This window comes from Kogia breviceps, chromosome 2 (genome assembly GCF_026419965.1).
Source record: "Kogia breviceps isolate mKogBre1 chromosome 2, mKogBre1 haplotype 1, whole genome shotgun sequence".
Classification (NCBI taxonomy): domain Eukaryota; kingdom Metazoa; phylum Chordata; class Mammalia; order Artiodactyla; family Physeteridae; genus Kogia; species Kogia breviceps.
In genome coordinates, this window is record NC_081311.1 from 79,547,582 (window position 1) to 79,574,004 (window position 26,423).

Sequence of the window (26,423 nt, forward strand, 5' to 3'; positions counted from 1 at the left end):
AGGACCCGACGCTTTCACTGCCGAGGGCCTGGGTTCGATCCCTGGTCGGGGAACTATGATCCCACAAGCCGCGGGGTGCTGCCAGAAAGAAAAAAAAAAAAAAAGGTTGATTTTATGTTATGTCAGTTTGCCTCAGTTTTTCAAAACTGAAAGAAAAACATGGCCTAGGAAGGAAAAGAAAATGTAGATATACTCTTCTTGACCGTTAAATTCACTAAATAATAATGATGTTTAATTTTTTAAAAATTAATAAAACATTTGGGATTAACATATACACACTACTATATATAAAATAGACAATCAACAAGGACCTACTTATAGCACAGGGAACTCTACTCAATACTCTATAATAACCTATATGGGAAAAGAATCTGAAAAAGAACGGATATATGTATGTATAATTGAATCACTTAGCTGTACACCTGAAACTAACAACATTGTAAATCAACTATTCTCCAATATAAAATAAAAATTAAATTAAAAACATTTAAAAAATAAGATATAAGGATATATTGTACAGCATAGGGAGTATAGCCAATATTTTATAATAACTTTTTTTGTGTGTGTGTGTGTGTGTTACGCGGACCTCTCACTGTTGTGGCCTCTCCCGTTGTGGAGCACAGGCTCCGGACGCGCAGGCTCAGCGGCCATGGCTCACGGGCCCAGCCGCTCCGCGGCATGTGGGATCCTCCCGGACCGGGGCACGAACCCGTGTCCCCTGCATCGGCAGGCGGACTCTCAACCACTGCGACACCAGGGAAGCCCTATAATAACTTTAAATGGAGTATAATATATACAAATTTTGAATCACTATGTTGTACACCTGAAACTAATATAGCATTGTAAATCAACTATACTTCAATAAAAATAACTTAAAATTTTTTTTTTAATTAATGAAACAAAACTCAGTAGTGAACAGGCAGCTGCTGAGGTTCTGAGTTGGATATGGGGACTTGAGCTGACGACCCTCCTTTTGTTTGCCTCTCTAATAGAAGTGGAGAAAACCCGATGCCAGCATGAACGAGAACACATCCTCGGGGCGGTGGACCCCCAGCGCCCCCGGCCTCCGGGACTGTTTGTTCCCGAGTGTGATGAGCACGGACACTACGCGCCCACCCAGTGCCACGGCAGCACTGGCTACTGCTGGTGTGTGGACCGCGACGGCCGCGAGGTGGAGGGCACCAGAACCACACCCGGGATGAGGCCCCCGTGTAAGTCAGAGGACAGTGCTGGAGACAGGAAGTCTCAGCACCTGCAAGCATCGCTGGGGACCCTTGCCGGGGACCCTCGCCAAAGGTGCAGTTGGCACTTTCTGCCTGCCCTAAATCCTGACCTGCTCCGCCGGCTCAAAGCCCATCCCTCCCTCCCTTTCTCCCCTCTGCAGCCCCCTTTTCCATCTCCCCATCACTTGTTCACCCCCACCATCTCTCTCCCCACTTTTCCTCTCCTCTCTCTTACCCTTTCCTCTTCTTTTTTTGTGCAAACCTGTTCTGTGCAAATGATGGGCAGGACCCGCTGCATTGAGGCTGCAATTGGTAGCAGAGAGGGAGTGTGCTCCGGGGTCCCCGAGGTAAACCTTGCAGTGGGTGGCCCAGCATTCCAGCGGCTCTGCACTGGCACACAGCGCAGGGATGGGAGAGACCAACCGGAGCCCCTCCCCAGGCATGGAGGGGCTTACTCAGGCGTGAAACTGTTCTCCTCCTGGTACACTTGCCTCTTTCACAGTTGCTCCTGGACCTTTAGGTACTCGGTCCATTTAGAACGCCAGGAGCAAACAGCCGCAAAGGTTTCTGCAGGATAGTTCTGTGACAGCCCATGACGGTGGGAAGGCGCCGAGCTGGGGGCCGGGCTGTGTGACACTGGACGGATACTTGCCTGAGTCTCAGTGTCCTCGGCCTCAACATCGGATTTAAGCAAAATAATCTCTAGGATGCTTCTCAGCTCTAAAATTCTGTCACAGGTGTAGAAAATGGTAATTGTCACAAATTACCAAAATCTAATACAATCAATACTTGCCTCTCCATTCTCCATTTAGCTAATAATCATAAACTGGTCCCCTACCAGATAGTTTCCCAAAGCTGCTAAGAGGCTGCTGAGTAAGCAGTGTTCACGCACAGGGACTTCCCTGGCGGTCCAGTGGTTAAGACTCCGCGCTTCCAATGCGGGGGGGCGTGGCTTCCATCCCTGGTCAGGGAACTAAGATCCCACCTGCTGCGAAGGGCGGCCAAAAAAAAAGAAGTGAGAAGTGATCGCTCACAAACTTCATTACGCCAGGCAGCCAGCATTAACTGAGTTTCAGATTGGTGTGGTCAGTGCTGGCAGCCCACAGAGGGAAGCCCCAGTGCCAGCCCCAGAACCTCAGAGGACAGGTAGACAGGTGCAGGGTAGGGAAAGGAACCTTAAGAGAGAGCAGGTGGTCCAGGAAGCACAGTGGCTAGAGGGGTCGCGGGCTAGCCCAGGAAGGCTTTGCAGAGTAGTACTGTGAGAGCCAAGGTTTTGAGCAGGGCCAGAGTCAGCTGCGCTGGGGAGTAGGGGTTGCGGAAACAGGCGGAGAGGCAGGAAAGAAACCCCCAGGGGTCTGTGTCCTGTGGGAGGGGAGCAGAATGGAGGTAAGGACATCAGATGCCCCGCTGAGGGGTCTGGATTGGTCCTGAGGGCAGAGGGGAGCCCAGGAAGGGTTTCGAGCAGGAGCTGATGTGACCAGGTTTCAGTTTTAGAAGGGCTGAAAGGGAGGAGTGAGGCCCTGGGGGTGGGGAGGCGGGTGCAATTAATTCATTGCAGGATTTCTAATTAATCCAGGTGAGAAACGGCGAAGGTCCGACCTGAGGTGCTGGCAGTGAGTTTGGAGGGGTAGATTCCAGAGATATTAACAAGGTCCACCAGATTGGTTTATATCATTGATTGGGTATAACAGGCAAGCTGGACAAGAGAAAAGAACTGAAAATGAGCTCGGTGATGACCTGGTCCCGTTCTCTCACTTCAGAGAGCAGGAAACGAGCCCAGGAAGGTCCACGACGTGTCCACACAGCGAGTGGCAGGGCCAGGTCTGGGGCCCAGGTTTCCGGACAGCCACTGCATGTTCCTTACCCGCAGCACAGGCTGCCTGTCCCCTCCTGGGACATTCTCTTGTCAGGTGAGCCAGGAACTGTGCTGGGCCACCAGGTCATCAGGTAGGAGGCAAGGCCGAGTCTGACGGAGGATTAGCCCTGCCCATCATTTCGTTCTGGAAAGCCCAGAAGGCCTGTGTTCCCGTTTGTGGCGCCTGAGACCCTCCCACCCCCGTGGGATGGGGTGAGCGGGGCTAGTCCACTCAGATGGTCTCCTCGAGCATGAAAATACTCAGCAGCTTCCTGCTGGGGTGCGAGCTCCCTATGGCCAGGGTTTCAGGGTTGCTGCTGTTGCATTGTTTTCTTTCACTGCTGCAGCCCGTGTGCAGAGCAGGGCACCGATAGCCAGTTTAGTTCCCTTTAAGGGGGAGACTGAGCCGTTGTTTTTTTCCAATCGACCTTTAATGGTGAACTCTGGCCCTGCATCATCTTCATCACAAATGCCCTTTGATTGACTGAGGTCTTTCTGCCCCTTGTGCTTTCGGATATTAAATGTGCACGTGTGATGGCGCAGTTTGTGGTGCCATGAAGTTGACGTGACCGGGTGTGGGTGCGTGTGTGTGAGTCCGTGCACGCGCCCGCATGCGTATGTTTGTGCATTCCTACTGCCCGCGGGCCTTACTCATCGCCATCTCCCACCACCCAGGTCTGAGTACAGTGGCTCCCCCGGTTCACCATGGACCCTCAGTCCCTACCGCCGTGATACCCCTGCCACCTGGGACCCACCTACTCTTCGCCCAGACCGGGAAGATAGAGCACCTCCCCCTGGAGGGAAGCACCATGACCAAGACGGAGGCCAAGGCACTGCTTCACGCCCCGGTGAGTACTGGCCGATGGCACTTGGTGACAATTTCTGCTTCAATGGCCTGGAGCAACGAGCGGGGTGCAGTCAGCCCAGGGACCAGGGCTGGACCTCTGGACCCAGGACCTCTTCATTCTGTGTGACCCCGGGTGTCCACCTCTAAATGGGGCCACTGTATTCCTGAGCACCCCCGTGAGGCTCCAAGGTGGGAGGAGAAACAGGAGGCCTTCCAGAGAGACCCCTTTGGCATCTGACCCCTCAGGTGGGCACGTCGTGTGAGTTTGCTCTCTTGTCTGCGAGCATCTGCCAGGTTTGATGTTGCCATCCCTGCTAAATTAGCAACGTGACTCATCTTTTGGCAGCCGCTCAGCTCAAGATGCTCCTGTCTGCCCAGAGGCAGTAAGTAACCAGAGCTTTTCAAAACTTCAGAGATGCATTTTGTGAGTCGGGGAATTTTTGTCTGTTAGTTAGAGGTCAGATACTTTTGAGGAACTTTTCTGTCTGGGATCCTGACCTCCTGCCAGGAAACCAAACCTGAGACCTGGTGGAGGCTTTTGGCTGTGGACTCAGGGTTGCCAGGGCAGTGGGGGCCGTCAGGGTCCTCTGAGGAGTGAAGCAGTATCAGAGAGTGGGCTACCAGCTCTTAGAGACTGAAAGTCCAGCATGAATCTTCATTACCCCTCAGTGCTGGTTGCAGAGGCTGCTTGAAGATTCCGGGTAGAAATGGTACTTTCTTCTCATCTTCCTTCCCTACTCCCCTGTCTTTTGCACCTGCCCTATTTTCTCTTCCTGCATGGATCTCTACACACTGCCATACCTCCTATTCTTTTTGACCAGGGAGGAAACATGATCAAAAAAAGTCTGCAAAATAAAAATGCTTCTTCTTAAAAAAATTTATGTTATTGAAGTATAGTTGATTTACAACGTTGTGTCAATTTCTGCTCTACAGCAAAGTGATTCGGTTATACATATATATATACATAAATATATACATTCTTTTCATGTTCTTTTTCCATTATGTTTTATCACAAGATATTGAATATAGTTCCCTGTGCTCTACAGTAGGACCTTGTTTATCCATTGTTGTTTATCCTTTTTGTTTATCCATGTAATTGTTTGCATCTGCTCATCCTAAATAAACTCTCATTCCTTCACCCCCATCACCTCCCCCTTGGACAATCACAAGTCTGTTCTCTGTGAGTCTGTTTCTGTTTCACAGATAAGCTCATCTGTGTCATGTTTTACCTTTTTTTTTTTCGGTACGCAGGCCTCTCACTGTTGTGGCCTCTCCAGTTGCGGAGCACAGGCTCCGGACGCACAGGCTCAGCGGCCATGGCTCACGGGCCCAGCCGCTCCGCGGCATGTGGGATCTTCCCGGAACGGGGCACGAACCCGTGTCCCCTGCATCGGCAGGCGGACTCTCAACCACTGCGCCACCAGGGAAGCCCTTTTATTTAATTTTTATGATTTTCAGTTGGGCAAATATTTCTTAGACGATATACAAAAAGCATTAGCCATAAAGAAAAATAAAATTGCACTTAATACAAATTTAAAACTTTTGCTCTCCAAAAACATCATTAAGAAAATGAAAAAGTGGTATTTACTGAGAAAAAATATACATATACATACATACAGATATATGTGTATGACAACAGATTTTTATCTGAAATATATAAAGAACTCCTTCAACTCAGTAATTTAATTTTTAAAATGGACAAAAGAGGGACTTTACTGGCGGTCTGGTGGTTAGGACTCCGCACTTCCACTGCAGGGGGCATGGGTTCGATCCCTGGTCGGGGAACTAAGATCTTGTATGCTGCGTGGCACAGCCAAAAAAAAAAAAAAAGACAAAGACTTGAAGACAATTCATTTCAGAAGGTATCTAAATGCCTCTAAGCACAAGAAAGAGTCCCACCATCATCATTCACTAGTAGGTGGACCACTCTCACCACTGGTCTGCACTTCCAGGATAAAGTCATCATTGGACTGGCCTTCGACTGTGTGGACAAGATGGTTTACTGGACCGACATCAGTCAGCCTTCCATTGGGAGAGCCAGTCTGCATGGTGGAGAGCCAAGCACCATCATTCGACAAGGTGGGCAAGCAAACGTCAGTCTTCCTTTTCGGTTTTGCTTCTAGCAGCCCACGTGGCTCTTGGGAGAGTGTGGAGGGGTGTGGTGTATGGTTGTTTACAGGATATGGTAATCTGAGAGGGGCTGGGTTCTCAACCTCAAACGTCGCCCTTTCCAGCCTTCTCTGAAGAGTCCTCTGAGGACTCATCACTAAATCATGAACATCTTAGCTGGGATTTGTTGCTAGCCTAAGGAGAATAAAATTAGAAGAGGGTAAGTGTCCATGCAACTCAACCATCCAGTTTGGATATATATTTCACCTTCTGGCTGCTGAGCCTAGAACCGATTCTCAGACTGTCTGCCCCGGGGGAGGGGGGGTGGTCCATCAGGCAATAAGCAGATGAATCGTAAAGATGGGAAGATAATAAGCATATTGGCAAATATTGTCCCTGAGAAGTGAGTCTATTCCCAATACAGTTTTCCAGTTGAAGGGTTGTCCCTTCAACCTGTAACCTCATGGTGAGGTGGGTCTCCTCTCTTGTACCTCACCCCCACTGGACCTTGCTCAGATTGCCAGGAGAGTACAGAAAATCAGGCTGAACTCTTACAGACATTTCTGTTTTTGTTGCATCACTGATGATAAAGCACCTGGCACTTTGGCACAGCTTACCCCTCAACATTTAACCTCAATTCCTTAACTTATGGATGCTGATTTAAGCCAAGGACTCTGTTATGTTAATGCCTACCTTCAAAAAGTCAAGGCTGTTTTAGATGGATATGTTGTATCAAGATTCCATTATGACAAAAAGTCCATTATGACAAAAATCCAAGGGCCTGTAAAAATTCTCCTGTACTGAAAAGTACAGGAGAATATTACACATTACTAAGTCTGTGACTTATCAGCTGACTTGCAGATATTTTCAATCAAAAGACATTGTCATGCCAATGATATTTGCTGTGTAAAATCATCTTGTTTCCTCTGCAAAACACTCAAATCAAAGATATATCCTTAAAATATATTAGCCTCTTTGGTATTTCTTTTTACTTGGGGCCAAGTGTAGATTTTCTAATTTCCAATTTAACATTTCCCTAGAAATTGGTACTCTAGAAGGGTCCCTGTGCCTGTGGAGTAGCCCCTGGGGCATGTTTTTCCTTCCTTGGCTCCTTCACAAGAGATGATGTAGCAGGAATTAAACTGAGGTTGAGTTAAATATTTCTGACTTTGAACATAGTCCTCAAATCCTCTTCTGGAATACAATATGCTATTTAAATAATGTCTGCTAGTTTTCATGGCTTGCTTTAATGAACAGAAGTTTGAAAATGCCTTTTTGCATCTTATCACTGTTAAAAATGTTGTTGCTATTATCTGTGATTTGACTTCAAAACCCAGTGGAAGAGGGGAGTAGGTCATCGTTTGCTATTTCCTGTTGCTTTTGGAACTGATAATCATCCAAGAAAGCTTTAAGCGCAGTAAGAAACATTCCAGACAAAAGCCCACTGTGAAAACACAGAATTAAATCAGAATGTGATCTTTGTAGAAGAAAGATCCCTAGGGATACATTTTTTTTTTAATTTCAAAAAGAGAGAAAGAAACTTCCACTTACATCTTCATCATGGTATGTGTTGGTACATTCCTAGTGAGTGAAAATGGCACAGTGTGTATCTTTTCTTTTTCTTTTCTTCCTAATTTCATAACGTCTGAATCTTGGGTTTCTCTGTCTTTCCTTGAGTTAAAGTCCTAGCCAAATATCTTTGATAAGTATCTTCATCTGTTTCCTTTCAACATAATCAGTGTAGAATATATTGCCCTGACGTCTTCCCATCTTGCCCTGACTCACAGCAAAGGATGAGGTTTTCCAGACCTTTCCTTTGGCTCCTTATCCCGTAAAGAAGTATTTTCCTGGTTGGGGAAGGAGGTATGGTTGCTGTTGGGTTTGACGTCAAGAGCAGGGCTGTTTATAAAGAGACAACATGACATGGAGTTCCTTCCTGGAACTTGTAAAGAGACGCTCATTGAACAGCCTTCCCTGGTCCCACTGTTCTGTGTGTGTCTGAATAGCTCATGCCTCTCAGACAGGATGTACTCATTCCAAATATACCCCAGAATGATTTCTTCTGATATTGTCTGAAAGTTGAAAGGGGCCTTTGGAGTTCAGTCTCACCATCCCTTTGCCTCTAGGGACATGGAATATATTTTAATACTTTATAAATCTTTACTTTTGGTTAGAACAATAAGGAACTTGTTTAAAATTAGAAACTGCTGTTTTTAATTCTTAATAAACTTCCTCTGGTGGGGGTCCTTTGAGGGGGCTTAGACATTGCTGGCATTCACAGTCATGATTGTATTAGGGGTCTAGTGAAAGCTGATATGGAGCGGGCTGAAGGTTGGGATTGCTTCTCTATTGATGAAAGAACACAGTGCTGCACCTGCCACAACTAAGGAGCCAGCAAGCCGCAACTAAGGAGCCCGCATGCCACAAATAAGACCCGATGCAACCAAATAAAGAAAGAAAGAAGAAAAATAAACTGCTGGGATGGTTTCCTCGTACCAGGCCCCTGGCGCAGGGTAGCTCCATCCTCGGCTCTCCCCCTTCCTGTTTCCACTTCCAGCTGTACTAGATGACCTTCGATTCTATAATCAGCAGAGGGGAAAGAATCCCAGATGACACCAGTAAAACCCTGGTGGGGTTTTAGCTTTTAACTTGATTGTATTTCTAGTCAGGAGACCATTGCAATCTTGAGCTCCTGATTAGGTTAGGCGGGTGCTGAAGGTTCCCATTGCAGTCAGCTTATGCTGTGGCAACCCCTGGCTTGGAAATCAGTTGCTTATAGCCTAGTAAGGACTTCTGGGTGCTATTCACAATTCCTGACACCCCTTCTTTGTAATCCTAATACTTGTATAAAAGTAATAGCAGCTGTGATTTCTTGCATATATTATTTATCTGAAATGACCTTTTTTCCCCATAGATGAATAAGGTAAATCTGTCCTGTTCCCATCTTCAGATCTTCCTGTGCCTCCCCTTTGCATAAGGGATAAGCTCTCAGCTCATTAACACGGGCATCCTAACTTCATCTCTGGCCACCCTCCACCCTCGGGGTCTCCAGCCACGCAAAAAGACACGGTTTATTTCAGGCCATGTCTGTTCTTCCTTTAGACCTATGTGCTGGTCCCACTACCTGGAAGACCTTTATCCAGGATCTTTGCCTGACAAAGTCCTGTTGTTTCTGCAGGAGCCAGCTTTAGGAGGTGTTATCTCCCCCAGGAATCCTCCCCTGGTCTCCCCATGCTGAGTCCAGTGTCCCTCCTTCATGTTCCCACAGAACCTGGAACTCAGTCTGAACTATGATTGGCTGTGGGCTTCTCGAAGGCAGGGCCACAGCTTCCTCCTCTTTATGGGCCTGGCTCCCAGTGTAGTGCACAGAGTGGATGTCCGTCGAGGGAATGAGTAGCATTTTTCAATTTGTCACTAACTGTTACTTATCTTAAACAACAAGCATTTAATACTCCCATGTGTTTTTTCAAATTGCAAGGGTTGGATGCCAGGTGAAATAGCACTGAGTAATCAGAAAAACCTCATCTTACTTGCTTTAAAAAAAATCAGGAGTGTTTGGTATTTGCTTCTAGATCTTGGAAGCCCAGAAGGCATTGCTCTTGACCATCTTGGCCGCAACATCTTCTGGACGGATTCTCACCTGGATCGGATAGAAGTTGCAAAGCTGGATGGGACCCAGCGCCGGGTGCTGTTTGAGACTGATTTGGTGAATCCCAGAGGCATCGTAACGGATTCCGTGAGAGGGTATCTTTGCGTAAATCTGTGTGTGCGTCTCTTCTATTTGCATCTGCCCTTTTGGATTTTCTCAAATGTTAGGCTGTAACTCCAGCATTGCTCTCCTGAAATGAATGAGCTTAGGATGAGTGAGTCTACAGTCGGTGGCTTACAGATATCCGTGGTGAAATGTCAGTATGTTTACGTGTGATCATGGACTTGATACCGTGTTCCACTTTCCAATCTTTTACCAAGAGCCTTTGTAAGTTGACAGCTCAGAAATTGGATATTTCCACTTGGGATGAATGTGAATCAACACCTGACTTGTATCAACCCCAGAAGAGTATCAAGGTAGCATAAGTGTCCCCCTGGGGCTCCTTCCTGGGGCCCAACCCAGCATGAACACCTTGGAGTCCCTCCCTATGGGTTTTGTCAGCGTATCAGTGCTTTTTCTCCCTTTCCCTTACTGCAAGCTCTACATCTTACACACCAGGCCCGTGTCTCCTTGATGCTTGGACTGCTTCCCTTTGAGACCACACCTCTTGTTCTGTGGCCACTCAGCCACCTGCCTGACAGCAGGTGCCTTGACCATTGCCTCTGCCAGCCTTGCTTCTGGGCTGCATCCCCTGGGTCTGCAGTGCCTTCCCGTGTGGTGACAGCATATGGGAATTATTCCCATGTGTTTATGTCAGTTATGGTGTTCTGGGTTTTTTTAAACAGTTTTACTGAGATATAATATGTAACTTATGTTTAAGGGGAGTGAAATCGTGAGTAACAGAAAGATTCAAGTGAAGAGCCAAATCCAAGGGTCTTTGCAAAGGAAAATATGTCTTGACGCCTGCAGATCCTTTTTAGCCATTCTGTGTCTCAGTGTTTGCTAATGTCTTCACCATGAGTTCTTTTCAAGTGTTTTTTTTCCTTAATGAACTTTATTTTTTATTTTTTTTAAATTTTTTTATTTTTTTCCGGTATGCAGGCCTCACACTGCTGGTGGCCTCTCCCGTTGCGGAGCGCAGGCTCCGGAAGCACAGGCCCAGCGGCCACGGCCCACGGGCCCAGCCGCTCCGCGGCACGTGGGACCACCCTGGACCGGGGCACGAACCCGTGTCCCCCGCACCGGCAGGCGGACCCCCAACCACTGCGCCACCAGGGAAGCCCTGAACTTTATTTTTTAAATTTTATTTTAATTTTTTTTGGCCACACCTTGCAGCTTACAGGATCTTAGTTCCCCGACCAGGAATGGAACCCAGGCCCTCAGCAGTGAGAGCACAGAGTCCTAACCCCTGGACCGCCAAGGAATTCCCCTCTTTTAAAGTGTTTGGGTTTATTTTATTTTATTTTTTTGCGGTACGTGGGCCTCTCACTGCTGTGGCCTCTTCCGTTGCGGAGCACAGGCTCTGGACGCACAGGCTCAGCGACCATGGCTCACGGGCCCAGCCGCTCCGCGGCATGTGGGATCTTCCCGGACCAGGGCACAAACCCGTGTCCCCTGCATCGGCAGGCAGACTCTCAACCACTGCGCCACCAGGGAAGCCCTATTTTTTTAACTTTATATTTTATATTAGAGTCTAGTTGATTTACAGTGTTGTGTCAGTTTCAGGTGTACAGCAAAGTGATTCAGTTATACATATACATGTATCTATTCTTTTTCAAATTCTTTTCCCGTTTAGGTTGTTACATAATATTGAACAGTTCCCTGTGCCATATAGTAGGTCTTGTTGGTTATCCATTGTTTTTAAATTAATTAATTAATTAATTAATTTTTTGGCCGTGTTGCGTTTTCATTGCTGCGCGCAGGCTTTCTCTAGTTGTGTCAAGTGGGGGCTATTCTTTGTTGCGGTGCGCGGGCTTCTCATTGCGGTGGCTTCTCTCGTTGCGGAGCACGGGCTCTAGGCACCCAGGCTTCAGTAGTTGCGGCACGCAGGCTCAGTAGTTGTGGTGCACGGGCTTAGTTGCTCCGCGGCATGTGGGATCCTCCAGGACCAGGGCTCGAACCCGTGTCCCCTGCATTGGCAGGCAGATTCTTAACCACTGTGCCACCAGTAGTGTGTACATGTCAACCCCAAATTCCCTAACTATCCCTCCCCCCAGCCCTTCCCCTCTGGTAACCATAAGTTCATTCTCCAAGTCTGTGAGTCTTAAGTGTTTTCTAAGTGAACTTTTTCTCATGCATCTTCATATTTTTCTTCCTCTTACTCCTCCTTTTCCTCCTCCAGGAATCTTTATTGGACAGACTGGAACAGAGATAGCCCCAAAATCGAAACTTCCTACATGGATGGCACAAACCGGAGGATCCTTGTGCAGGATGACCTGGGTTTGCCCAATGGGCTGACCTTTGATGCCTACTCATCTCAACTCTGCTGGGTGGATGCAGGTGATGGAAAGCCCCAGGCCTGGCTCCTGGGGTTGGAACAGTGCCTTGTTTTTTACCAAACAATTATTGTTACCTCCTGTACTATCAAGATTATCTGTTACAGGGAAGAGAGCATAAGGTAACTGCTTTTTTCCTGCACAAACAATAGCTGCATATCTTTGCTCTGAAATTTATTGTTTCTCTAGGCTTGACACAGTCTAGGGAGAGCTCTTAATCTTCCAGGTCAGGGGTCAGCAAACTACAGCCTTGGGACAAATCCAACCTCCTTGGTATAACCCAGGAGCTATAAAAGGTTTTCACATTTTAAAAAAAATTAATTTATTTATTTGTTTTTATTTTTGGCTGTGTTGGGTCTTTGTTGCTGCACACAGGTTTTCTCTAGTTGTGGTGAGTAGGGGCTACTCTTCGCTATGGTGCGTGGGCTTCTCACTCTGGTGGCTTCTCTTGTTGCAGAGCACAGGCTCTAGGTGCGCGAGCTTCGGTAGTTGTGGCTTCGGTAGTTGTGGCTCATGGGCTCTAGAGCACAGGATCAGTAGTTTTGGTACACAGGCTTAGTTGCTCTGTGGCATGTGGGATCTTCCCGGACCGGGGCTTGAACCCGTGCCCCCTGCATTGGCAGCCAGATTCTTAACCATGGCACCACCAGGGAAGCCCTGGTTTTCATATTTTTAAATGTTACATTTTAAAAGGTTATGTACAGCACTTGGAAAGGAGGGCCTCTGGAGTGTGGAGTTCTGGAGTTTGGAGAGAGAAAAATGTAGCTGGAGCTTCAGCTTCCTGTTTGCCACCAACAAAATTATCAGCATCTTCCATCAACCATGCTCTGTCGATCCCTGCCTTTCTCCTACTCATTTCCCACAAGCATTTTAAGAAGCCCCAGTAAAGAGCCTTAAAGAAGCAGCCCAGGATCATGCATTCTCTTTGCCTCTTGGAAAACAGGGAAGCCTCCATGGCAAGTTCCCACCTCACATAGGAAGAGAAGGTCCAAATAAAGGGAAAAGAACTTTCAGAGATATAAAGAAGGTGTCTCATTCCTCCACATCCAATAGTACTTGTGTACAATGCTTTAAAAGATGGAAGCAAAGTTTGATGGGCCTGCCTGCAGTTACCAATGCCATCGTGTGCTCTGGACTCTACCCATTTTCACTGAGTGTATAATCTACATAGTCATTTCTTTTTTTTTTTTTTTTTTTTTTTGTGGTACGCGGGCCTCTCACTGCTGTGGCCTCTCCCGTTGCGGAGCACAGGCTCCGGACGCACAGGCCCAACGGCCATGGCTCACGGGCTCAGTCGCTCCGCGGCATGTGGGATCTTCCCGGACCAGGGCACGAACCTGTGTCTCCTGCATCGGCAGGCGGATTCTCAACCACTGTGCCACCAGGGAAGCCCCCTACATAGTCATTTCTAACTGAGTACTACGCCATAATACGATTTCACTGAGGCCTCCAAAACACTGTGTATTTTATTTTATTTAATTAATTAATTTATTTTTTTGCGGTACGCGGGCCTCTCACTGTTGTGGCCTCTCCCGTTGCGGAGCACAGGCTCCGGACACGCAGGCTCAGTGGCCATGGCTCACGGGCCTAGCTGCTCCACGGCATGTGGGATCTTCCCGGACCGGGGCATGAACCCATGTCCCCTGCATCGGCAAGTGGACTCTCAACCACTGCGCCACCAGGGAAGCTCAACACTGTGTATTTTAATTTGCATTTTCATAAGACTCTTTGGGCAAGCTCAAGTGGTAATGCACAATTTCTTATTATAGGATGCTTCAGAGTTTCAGATTTAAGACAATGACAACTTAATTCAGTTGGCATTAGAGCTATCTAAAATTTTTTTTAATCCATAGACTTTTTTTGCAAACAAACTAGTTGGCTCAAATTTATTAGCCTCACACTCCTGCTGAGGCTCATTTTATATTTCACTTGCAAGAATCTGAACATCTCAGAAATGTCAGTACAAATCACACATTCAGCCTAGTCATATTCATTTTCAGTACCGTCAAGTCTTCTCCCAAAAACCAAATAATTTGATACAAATACTCCACCTTTCAGACTGGGGACAAACTAAACCTTGGCATTTTCAGTAAACTATTTGTTTACATTAATGAAATAGATTGATACTGTAAAATAAATAAATAAATAAAAGGTTATATAAATGCTTACATAATGTCCTGGATTTTGCCTCTTGGTTCACAAAACCTAAACTAGTTACTAACTGGCCCTTTAAGAAAAAGTTTGCTGACCCCCAGAGCCTGTCCTCATCCTGATACCTATTAAGCAAGTCACAACTTAACATTATTGTAGCTCCCGCTTGTCCCCAAGGGCTTAGGCAGGACTTGAGGCCAAGGAAGATAAAGTAATGCAGCCCTGATGTGTGCTCCTGCCCGGGCAGATTTGGGGTGTCTCTCAGGCAAGGGATGTGGGCAGGATGCTCAGTCGGGGAGGAATGTCAGTTATCCATCAAGTCTCTCTTTTGTTCCTGCTCTGTTCTAGACACTGTCAGGTGCCACGGGGGATGCAGGGAGTAAAGCGTGCACAGTTAAGTGAAAGCCCAAGCCTCAAGTTGGTCATGATGTGGGTATTGACGCGAGGCTGTGCAGCTTGGCAATTCTAAGGGCTCTGAATGCAGGGAGGGGAGGTTTGGAGAGGCTTCAAGGAGGAGGGACTTGAGCAGGAGCTAAAAGATGGCATTGTTCCTAAGTCCCCAGGAATTGGTGAAATGGGGTGCTCTTCCTCTGCTCCAGCTTCTGTCTCCCCATCAGAACCAGGTATGGGTACTGGATGGAGGGGGTGTTGACCAATGAGGGGCCAGGGAGGATGAACAGACAACTTTCCAGTTTAGAAGAGCAAGTCTTGTGTTCTCTAGGATATGAGCCTGTAATTCTCACTCTCACCCTTGCCCTCATTACTCTCTTTTTTGGACACAAAGGGGCCATTTCTTGTATGAACAATGGACGACTTGTGTTTGCCCCACACAGGCACCCATCAGGCCGAATGCCTGAAGCCCGATCAGCCCAGCAGACGCAAGGTTCTTGAAGGGCTCCAGTATCCTTTCGCCGTTACAAGCCTCGGGAACAATCTGTATTACACAGACTGGAAGACGTACGTCAGCAGCTGGTGTGCGGGGGCCGGGGGTGCTGCCCTGCCGCCCTCTCTGGAGGCCACGCCCTTCCCAAGTGGCCTCTTGGCTTGACCTTCCCGCCTCCAGAGGTGCCCCCTCTGCCTCGTCCTCTGGTTGTCAGAGAGGAGGGCGAGGAATGGGAGGCAGGGCTTCTAGGGGATGCCACATATCATCTGGATGCTCCTTGATGGGCAGCTTCAGGTGCAGACTTGGACTTCCTGAGCATGTCTGTTCTCTCCCCAGGAGCTGACCTCGGTCACTTGGCTGGTGGGCTCCATGCCCCTATTTTATTTTAATTCTTAAACTGCAGTATTCCCAAAGCCCCTTCTTGACCAGCTCCTCCTGCAGGAAGGTGGGGTTAAACCAAGCAAGCAGATGTGGCAAGAGCATCTGTATAGAAAGTCGATTTCCCAGCTTGGAATTTAGAGCTGGAGGGAAGAGCTAGCTGATCTTTGTCCTTTTTTTTTTTTTTTTTTTTTAAAGAAGATAGAGAACTGCACGCTTGTCTTATCCCAGGAAGAGGGAGGGATGGCTAGGAAGCAAGACCAGTGAATCTGTTATGGCCTTCAAATTATCCCCCAAACAACAAAAGAGGCTGCCCCCTAGAGAAAAGTTCAAGACATTAGATGTATTTTAACCTCCCATCCTTTGGTGCTCTGTAGGAATTCCGTGGTCGCTGTGGATCTTGCTATTTCCAGAGAGACGGATTCCTTCCATCCCCACAAACAGACCCGGCTGTATGGCATCACCACCGCCCTGTCTCAGTGTCCCGAAGGTAACTCACCTGTGCTGTAACTGGTCAGGGGGCTGGGGGCACTTTGCGGCTCAGAGCCCACACTCTGGCTGCTACCTATGTGGCCTCTCATAGCCCTTACCACATGGCAGGTGAGACACAGTCTCTTCCGTCAAGGGTCTTCATTATTGAGTAGGTGAGCCAAGATGAATCAATAGAAAATGTTAAGGAATGAAGTGGATAGAGGATAAGGGTGAGGAAAAGTATCGACTCTTGGGCTGGGTCTACAAGTATGCAGTCTTCAGGTTCCAAGGAGGAACATCAGTGTTAGGATCTCTGCTGCTTTAAAATCCATCCATTTGGCCTGACAGCAACAACAATAATTCATAATAATAATAATTACCAGGCAAACATGGATGTAATACTTACTGAGAGCTAGGTACATCACATATATTAAGTCACTTAGCATACTAAGTGCTTTGTATCCACTAGTTCACTTAATCCTTGTAGCAACCCTATGAGATAGGTACTATTATTATGCTCACCTTATAAATAAGGAAACTGAAGCCACTTGCCCAGTGTCACATGGTCACTTATGGTGCTCACGATGGCAGAACTGGGGATGAGCTATGCAGCCTGGCTTGAGTCTGTGCTAGGCTGCCTCTCCAAATTCTCTCCCCTAACCCAGCCTCCTTCCTGGCTTCCCTCCTGTCTCCCAGTCAAGTAGCCAAGCTAGATAAGGAGTACATTGTGCTTTAAAATTCCAACTCCATGTTCTGATCATAGCAAAAAACCCACCCTGACATCTGTTTAATAGCTTCAATGGTAAATCTGCATAGCCTCCAGATCAGAAATCAAGGTTTTTGCACATCTGGCTAATCATTAATGATGAGGAAACAGCCGATAGATAAGCTGAGCTGAGTGCCCTGTGCAGCCTTCCCTGTTCCCCAGAAGCCCCCACAAGCTTGGCCTCCCAGAGACCAAAAAGGGGTCTAGTATGGAGGCCCCTCTCTTAGCTGTTGAGCTGACTTCTGCCTTTTCCAGGTCACAACTACTGCTCAGTGAACAATGGTGGCTGCACCCACCTCTGCTTGGCTACCCCAGGAAGCAGGACCTGCCGTTGCCCTGACAATACCCTGGGCGTTGACTGTATCGAGCGGAAATGAAGACAGGAGTGCCTCGTTCCCTCTCTAAAGTATTTCACAGCAACACCCTACTTGAAAGGGTCCAGACTGAAAACTGTCTGACCTGGTGGCTAAGTGGCCACCAGGTCCAGTGCCAACCCAGCCTGAGCCCCAGCAGCATTGCCCTCACTGTTCCCCAAAACATATGCCCTGCACTTCTGGAATGGGAAAGCCTCTACTCCTATGCAAAGACAGAAAACCTCCCTGACCCCAACCCTCAGACAAGCTTATACAGCCCTGAGTGAGGATTATATGCCCCATCCTGGTGCTGGAAACTTTCCCCAACCTTAACACCCCCCTCAGTGGTGAGCAGAACCTCTCCAGGTCTGAGCTGCTCCTTCCCTGTGGCCTTACGAGCTCAGCCTCACTCTGAGATACCCATCATCCCATCAGCTGCTGAACACACCAGCCAGGATTGTCTAGGCAAGGCTGTGAGCAAAGGAGGGAGTTAGCCCTCCCACACTTTCGTCTTGGTGCTCTGATTTCCCTCTTCATACTCCTGGCTTTTAACCCCTGAGTTCTGTATCACCTTGCATCCTGCCCAAGGCCCACATTATAGAGAGCAAGCCCTGCTTTTTGGTCAAAACCCACCCTGTCCAAAGGATACATGGGTATTTGGTGGATGATACTGAGCAGCCTCTCCCAGATAAGTTATTGGTATTTCAGCAGTAGTCTTTGGTAGTCAAAGGCTCAAATCAAAGGAGTGTCCAGTAGTAGGAATTTCAATGTGTAGAGTCAGATGTTTGAGGATGGGGATTCTATTGATGTGCCTTAAATTATACCAAAGATTACCAGAGCACTTGAATCCTAGCATCTGGTCTCTGGGGCGGCACAGCCCACTGCTGGCACCTGTGTCCAGCCTCCTAATGGAGACCCATCTGAGACACAGGCTGGGACTGGTACCAGTGATGACACCCCCTGTAGTCCCTCACCTCTGGCCTCCACCCATGAGATCCAATCTACAATCAGCCATAAGCTTTCTTCTCCTTTTCTTCTCCCTCTATCCATGGCCCTGCTGGCTGTATTCTCATGCAAAATCACAATCCAGGAGGGCCAAGCTGAATATTTATACTAGTGATCCAGACCATTTATTGCTCATTGGTGTAATTAAAAGGACCATTGCCACATTTCATGCGTATGTTTCTACAGTTTGTTTAGAAAACCTCTCCTGACTATATATAGCTAGTGGGCTTTTTTGTTTGTTTGCTTGGTTTTTTTTTTTGTCAACTGCTTCCCAGAGTCCTAAAATGATCGAAATTTTGGATTGAAAGCTGAGAATAAGGAATTTGAGTCAGTAAAGATTGGGGTAAGGGAGTAGAGAAGACTCAGAAGTATCTCAAAGAGATTGACCAAGTGCAGGAATGGAAAGCCCAAGAGAAAGGGTGGAGGAGGGGATTTAACAGTAGCAATGAGAAAAACTCTTAAATAACGCCAAAGAAAAAAATGGTATGTTCCTTGCCAGAGAACACTTATACACTTGACATGGAAGAATATACCTGTTTTTCTCCTTAAGGAAGAGACCCCTCTTCTTATCTGCAAACCTCAGGACACTCAGCCCCTCCCACCCCCTTTTCTGCAGTACATGAGACCTGAATCAAGAGAGCCTTTCCTTGAATAATTGGAGTTTGTTTTGAGAGGCACATATATCCCCAAGAATCACAAGGTTTGGGGAACACATGGGTCTTTTATATAGCCCAACCCCATAAATTAGTTTAATTTTATATTTATCATTCCATTTTGAGCCCTCTATATCAAATGTTTTGTCATGACTTTGTATAATGTTTATAACTATCTTATTCATTTTACTAGACTCATTCTAAAATTTTGTAAATGATAAATTCTTAAACTGTGGAAACCATTGAAGGTGCTTATTAACTGTTCCCCAGATTGTACAAGTATTGGATGATTCTTTGAGTTTACAGCTGTATAAATATTAGTGCAGAAAATAAATTTTTTTTTTTTGTTAAAAAAATCTCCCTCTATCTTGTATGAATGAAGATATTTAATCTCGGGAGGCGGATTCACAATGGAAAGATAGCCATTTAATAATCTGCAAAACCTATGTAGTCCCCAGTGTTATAAGGGATGGTTTGTTTCACAAGTGAGTCCCTGAACTTAGGGGCTGATATTTGACTTAAAAATTAATTCTATTGTGGACATCAAATCACCCTTTTAAACATTGTTTTCATTTTTTAGAAAAATTTTAGCTATAGGCAGTAGGGTTTCCTGATTCAGTTCTGAAGATGAGCTGTGTTTTTCTCCCCTCCTCATGTCCAGAAGGAACAAAGATACCTTCCTGATCTTGGCCACAGAATGAGACCCCTGTTCTTTTCTACGCTGCCACCAATGGGAAGTGCCACCCGTGCTGACCCCTGGGGGGATGAGAATGGACCGTTGACTTGGACAGAGTGAAGGGGGCTCAGAAATAGCAGGAACGAGGTGCTCAGAGCTGAAGTTGTTGTAGAGAAGGGACTTGGTACGTCAGGGCCTGCTTGTAAAATGGCACCATAGTGGAATCAGTTATAGCCTGCCAATGTGGATTTATTGACAGGGACAACTTACGTTAGGGCTAAAACTTCCAGTGTTTTATTCAGGTCATAAAATCGTAAAGGTGATGTCAGGGAAGATGGTGGAGTAGGAAGGTTTAGGAATCTATCCATCTGTCAAAACAGCAGTTGAAGTGGCAGGAGCCATCTGAATAAAGTACTTTGGAACTCTGTGTCTAGTAGAATGCTTGCAGCACCCAGGAGAGAGCTTGATGAATGGCTGATAAATTTTGGTCTATTTCCTCTTAATAGTGGCAACCATCACCCACCCCTCAACCCCAAGACACTCAGCTGTGGGGACAGCAGCCCACGTTCCTAGTGCAGCTTGTGAGGGCCAGGGTGAGCGATAAGAACAACACTGCTCTCCAAAAATCAGATTTGTGGGTTCTGATTGCTGCTTTTAATTGTTTGGAGGCCAGCACAGAGGGAAAAGTCTTCCTGATGTTGGATTTGGCAATGATTTCTTGTATATGACACCAAATGCACAAGCAACAAAAGAAAAAGACAAATTGGTCTTCATAAAAATTCAAAACTTTTGTGCATCAAAGGAGTGAAATGAGGGACTTCTCTGGTGGTCCAGTGGCTAGGACTCTGTGCTCCCAATGCAGGGGGCCCAGGTTCCATCACTGGTCAGGGAACTAGATCCCACGTGCCACAACTAAGAGTTCGAATGCTGCAACTAAAGAGATCCTGCACGCGGCAATGAAGATCCCACGTGCCGCAACTAAGAACTGACACAGCCAAATAAATAAATAAATAAATAAATATTTTTTTTTTTTAAAGTGAAATGACAACCAACCTATGAAAGGGTAGAAAGTATTTGTGAATGCTATATCTGATAAGGGTTAATATCCAGAATACGTAAAGAACTATAACTCAATAACAGTAGCAGAAACAATCCAATAAAAAACGGACAAAGGATTTGAATAAACAAGTTTTCAAAGAAGATATACAAATGGCCAATAAGCACATGAAAAGATGGTCAACATCATTAATCTTTAGGGGAAAGCCAATCAAAATCACAATTAGATATCACTTCACACACATTAGGGTGGCAGATGGCTATCAAAAACAAAAACAGAAAATAGGACTTCCCTGGTGGCGCAGTGGTTGAGAGTCCGCCTGCTGATGCAGGGGACGTGGGTTCGTGCCCCGGTCCGGGAGGATCCCACGTGCCGTGGAGTGGCTGGGCCCGTGGGCCACTGCCTCTGAGCCTGCGCGTCTGGAGCCTGTGCTCCGCAACGGGAGGGGCCACAACAGTGAGAGGCCTTCGTACTGCAAAACAAAAACAAACAAAATACACTGTAATTTAAAGAAAGGCGAGTTACCTAAGATTGGCAAAATGCTGATCATTGTTGTAGTTGGCTGAATTCTAAAGATTCCAAGATTCTAATCTAGGTGCTTTGCAGATGGAATTAAGATTATTGGTTAGCTGACCCCAAGAGGCCAATCCATCTAAGGATGATATCTGTGTCTCCCTTGCCCCCTGGTTTCCTAGTGGGGTGTGAGGGAGAGGAGAGTGAATCTAAGTGTTTATTTCCCTCTCCCTGCCAAGTTGCTGAAGGTTATCTCTACCCCTTTACCACCGAAGGTCACTGCCCCTCTCCAGGTGTCTCCCTTCCCATGCTGTCTGCTAGGGTCCCAGGAACCACTCCCTTCCCTGGTCTCTGGACCTCAGGGAGGTAACAGCCCCCTGGCACTTTCCCTAGGACTGCTCCGTTCCCTCTGAGGTTCCTCACACCCCAGCCATAACTTTAAACCTCCCTCATATTATCCTAACATGGGTACATCTGGCTTTTGTTGAGACTGCGACTGAAAAAAAATTGCACAGCCTTAAAGCTGAGAATTATGTGCTATTCAGCAGACTTACTGAGGACTTCACAGCCTCTCAGATCACTGTGAGGCTGGGCTCCAAAGATGCAAGGGAGGAGCCGGATAAATAGGAGTTTTTGCAAAAACAAAAAGCAAAACGAGAAAACAAACAAACAAACAAAAACCCCAGGGAGCCGGAACATCAAAAGATTACTGTTAATTAAAGAAAACCAGACATCGCAAGTTAATGAATTTGGTGCTTTTCTATGTATGGGAAGATGCAAGAATCTGGCTTCTTGAAATTGTTCATTTGATATGCACCTTAGGAATTACGGCCAGTGTTCTGTTTTTCTCTGTCCTGAATCCCCTCAGGGTGCATGGTCCAGGGTGGCTGCAGTGATGGCAGCAACATCCTTTGTTTATTGATATGGCAGGTGACATTCTTCAAGCACAAACCCTAACTGACACGTAAGTTCATAACTATGATCTCCTTTCGAGTATGTTTTTAAATGTTTGTAGTTTAGTTTAAAAAAATTTTTTAAGCTTTTTTATAACCACACCTCATATGTACTTGTGTCCAATTAGGATACATGTTAGTTATAGTGTAACTAGCGAATTACACAGATGTACAGAAAAACGTACCAAAAAGTCCTATTTATTTTGTAGCTCATTTTGATTTTCAGGCGCAGAGCCTGCAACGGCAGAAAACTTAATTTCCTCACTCTGGGGAATTCTAGTTCAATACAGTAATTGCCCAGCCACTCTGGGGTCAAACTCAGTTATATTAAGGAGCATCGTTGCCCCATCTTTCCTCAAGTTCTCCCCCAGAGCTAAATCTAAGCTCCCTGTGAAACTGAGCAGGACCCCATGGGGTCCTCTTGGGCACAGAAACCTTTGTGTCCCCAGTTTCTTATTTACAGGATAAAGACTTCAGCCGCCTAGACCTTCCTGAGTACCACAGGGCAGATTCAAACAATTACTAATCAGGGAAGGGAAGGAATGCAGAAACAGAAGAGGACCAGTCAAGAAACTATAGTGTAGCCATTAAAGCAGGATCCTGGTTCCTCCTCAAGGGATATACATAATATCTTTGAGTTCTTCTGCGGGAATTAAGGCCCCCAGCCAGGTGGAGGATGAACACACACCCTGCAGCCCTCACCCCAAATTTTGCTTGTTAAAAACTTCACCCCCCAAATCATCGGGGAGTTCGGGGTTTTTGAGCACAAGCCATTTGTTCTCCTTGCTTGGCCCTACAATAAACCTTTCTCTGCTCCAAACTCCTGAAACCTCACAACTCAGATGGGATTCTAACCCACTGTCTTTTAATTGAGATCGCACACCTGGTGTCAGGACTTAATGAAGCTCAGGTTCTTTATGTTTCAGCTCAGAAGGAATTCAGCAAGAGGCAAAGTGAGACGTAAGAAGTGGATTTATTTAGAGAGATACACATTCCATAGACAGAACGCGGTGCACCTCACAAGACGAGGGCGGCTCCGAAATGTGGAGTGGTTTGTTTTTATAGGATGGGTTATTTCATAGGCTAACAAGTGGGAGGATTATTCCAATTATTTTGGGAAAGGGGCAGGGATTTCTGGGAATTGGGCCACTGCCCACTTTTTGGGCTTTTATGGTCCACCTCGGAACTGTCATGGCGCCTGGGTGTGTGTCATTATCATATGCTAATATATTACAATAAGTGCATAATGAGGCTCGAGGTCTACCGGAAGTCGAATCTTCCACCATCTTGGGCTTAATCGGTTCTAACCAGTTTTTGTTGTACCCTCAATGGCTATGTCATCCTTTTAAAGGTTGTGCCCTGCCCCCTTCCCTCCTGTTTCACTTCGAGGGTTCGGTTTATTTAGCCTCACTGTGCAGGGGGAACTTGTGTTTGGTAACACCTGGAGCTTGTGGATGTGCTACTTTAGGATGCCTCCAGTCTTTCCTTCCGAGTGGCTCTCCGGGGGTGCTGCTGTGTTCTGAGGCTCTCTTGCCCCAGGGTCTCCCTCCGTGGGTGTCTTTGGTCCTCTGATCCTCGGGAGTCACTCTGCCGCCTCCTCATCCCGACTGCCTGGACCACTGCGGCTCCCCGGCCCTTCTGCAGACGGGGTAAGGTGCGCTGTTCTCCCCTCCCCGAGGGAAACAAGGCAGTCGGTGGGCTGCCCTCCTCCCTCACTGCCCTTTCTCGGGGGCCGCGCCCCTACTCCCGCAGCCTCGGCTCCCAGGTCAGGAGTGCCCTGACCTCCTCCCTTCCCCCACCCCTGCCCTGAGTTCTTCTGGGGGCCGTGAGAGTGGGGACTCCTCTGACCTCAGGCATGGCCTTGCCAGTCTTTTCCGTCTCACACCCTGTTCACCATCATTCCAACAACAGCCCTCCTGGGACCGATGTGGTGTAGTCCCAGAGGGTCGGGGTGTAGAGAGAAAGGACACCCCATAGCTTGATGCTTCCAATGATTGATTTACCTGCGTGCGTGCGCGCACACACACACACACACGCGCGCACACACACACGCACACACACACACACAGTTTAAGAGGCCAATAAAAATGGGACTTCCCTGGCGGTCCAGTGGTTAAGACTGTGCTTCCAGTGCAGGGGGGCACGGGTTCAATCCCTGGTCGGAGAACTGAGATCCCACATGCAGCACGGTGCGGCCAGGAAAAAAAAAAAGAAATAATAAGGGTAAAACTGATCCGGAAAGGCTTTTCAGAGGGAATAAGATGTTGGGTCTTAAAAGACAGACACACTGTGCAAATATAGTTGCTTTGATCAGCAATCCTCAAAGCCAATTGAATCTCCTTCTCTATTAAGGCATTTCACTTTAATACTTATAGCAGCTAACTTTTCTTACCTGAGGAATAAATGTTGGCGGTCTGATTACTAAGCCCAAGAGGGCTTCCACTATTTCATTTATCCACTCGTGGATTTAGTTTAAAAACTACCACCACGCATTGAGTATCTGTTATGTGCACATATGGTGTTGGGCCTCAGATAATATAAATGTTAACATTTAGAATTTCTTTCTTTCTTTTTTCTTTTTTTTCTTTTTCTGGCCGCGCCTTCTGGCATACGGAAACTTAGTTCCCCGACCAGGGATCAAACTCGTGCCCCCTGCACCGGAAGCGCAGAGTCCTAACCACTGGTCCAGCAAGGGAAGTCCCAACATTTAGAATTTCTGACACTACAGAAGGCATGAAATGAATGGTCTCGTAACAGAAGTAGGTGAGGGGCTTTCAGGCACATTCCCTCAGGAACTGAGCTCTCTGGGGCCAGGGATGGTACTGGGAAGGAGCTGCAATCAGGACCTATACCCCCTGCCTCTGGCATTTCCAGCTGTCTTATGTCTTTTGCCCTCCAGCTGCTGAGCCTGTGGGTCTGTGTTCCTCTCTGCTCCATGGGGACCTCTGGTGTCCTTGGCACTGATGCCCATGTGCCCCCTGCAGCTTCCCAGACCCATTACTGCCGTCTTCCTCCTCAAAGGCCTCCGAGGAGAGGGCAGTGCACGGAGCAGACCCCGCTTCTCCATACCCCTCAGCTCCTTCCACAGTACCACCCCAGCTAGTGCACTGAGGGTGACAGACCCTCCGGAAGCAAGCAAGGGAATTGCGGACAATAGAAAATAGTCCGAGGAGGATGCAGCCCTACACATCTCTCAGCCTTGCTCCTCGGCCCTGGAGCCCTGTCTGCTCCCTGCTGTGTGGGTCCACCACCTGACAGGCTGCCCTGCCCTTCCCCGTGGGGTGCCTCACTCCCGCATCCTTTCCTTTCCCTCGAGTCTGGGTTATTCAGTTCAAAGTAGTCAATAAAAGACTTTTCAGGACAAAAACACATCATGTTACAATAACATTTTATGGGGAATGGGAATAGAAGTGCAAAAAGAGAAAGGACGTCCTAAAGGGCTTATTCACAGCTCTTTTCAACAGCTGATGGTAGATCAGAAATGCTCTTGTATTGGGGCTCACTGGATACATTTGTAGAGTGATTGTAACAGTTTTATTTTTTTAATACCAACATGGACAATACACCTGAAGTTACATCTCTTTACAACTGAGCGAACCTATGATGAAAAATGTTCCGACTAAAAATGTAAGAGGAAACATGGTTTTGCAAAATTCTTTTTGCAGATCCTGGAGCAAGCAGGTTGAGGAGGGCTGGCAGGAGGTGGAGGCAGGGCCCCAGCCCCCCTGGAGGAACGGTCACTTCCCAGCTATGGCTCTGAAAGTAGAATTCCTTACTTTGGAGAAGAACCCTTACAAGGGACCCTTGTTAAAACAAGACACAATTAAGAGATGGAAGGGCCCAAAAGCCTTGAAAAACAGGCTCTGAGACTGACGCCCTGGTTGCTTGAAGCGCAGGCGAAGGTAGACTGGCCCAGACGACAGCGTGAGAGCTCTCCGGCCCCATTGCGTCAAGGTTTCTCTTTGGATGCAATTCCAGAAGAGACCACTAGAGGGCAGGATACACCTCTCAATGCCTGCTGGGCATGGGGGGCGGGGTGTTGAGGCTCCCAGGCCTGGCCGCCCATGTAACTTCCCCGAAAGAAGAGGGGTTCAAGCTTTCCCACCGCCCTGCTAACGAACTTTCTTAAAAGTCAGTTGCCTAACCTGCTACCAAAGGAAGTCTAAATGTTAGTGTCCCAAATGTGTTCAAGCCTCTACATTTTATTGCAGATTTCCCCCAAACAGCCCAGCATTTCCTCCCAGAGTCTTTTTTTTTTAAATTGAAGTAGAGTTGATTTACAATGTTGTGCTGATTTCTGCTGTACAGCAAAGTGACTCAGTTATATACATATAGACATCCTTTTTTTGTATTCTTTTCCATTATGGTTTATCCCAGGAGACTGGATATTGTTCCCTGTGCTCTGCAGTAGGACCTTGTTGTTTATCCATCCTGTAGATAATAGTT

General features: G+C 47.1%; 1 protein-coding gene across 2 annotated transcripts in view; it reads left to right on the forward strand.

Annotated features, from left to right (window-relative positions):
- NID1 (nidogen 1) overlaps positions 1-18,289 on the forward strand; it is a 91,927-nt gene extending 73,638 nt beyond the window's left edge. For both annotated transcript variants that reach the window (XM_059054613.2, XM_059054612.2), the window contains exons 13-20: positions 993-1,211; positions 3,754-3,926; positions 5,878-6,004; positions 9,607-9,778; positions 11,965-12,122; positions 15,103-15,226; positions 15,908-16,020; positions 17,023-18,289. In XM_059054613.2, coding sequence (XP_058910596.1) covers positions 993-1,211; positions 3,754-3,926; positions 5,878-6,004; positions 9,607-9,778; positions 11,965-12,122; positions 15,103-15,226; positions 15,908-16,020; positions 17,023-17,144 — 1,208 coding nt within the window. In that variant the 3' untranslated portion in view covers positions 17,145-18,289. The remainder of the gene's footprint in view (positions 1-992; positions 1,212-3,753; positions 3,927-5,877; positions 6,005-9,606; positions 9,779-11,964; positions 12,123-15,102; positions 15,227-15,907; positions 16,021-17,022) is intronic.
- The last annotated feature ends 8,134 nt before the right edge of the window (positions 18,290-26,423 follow it).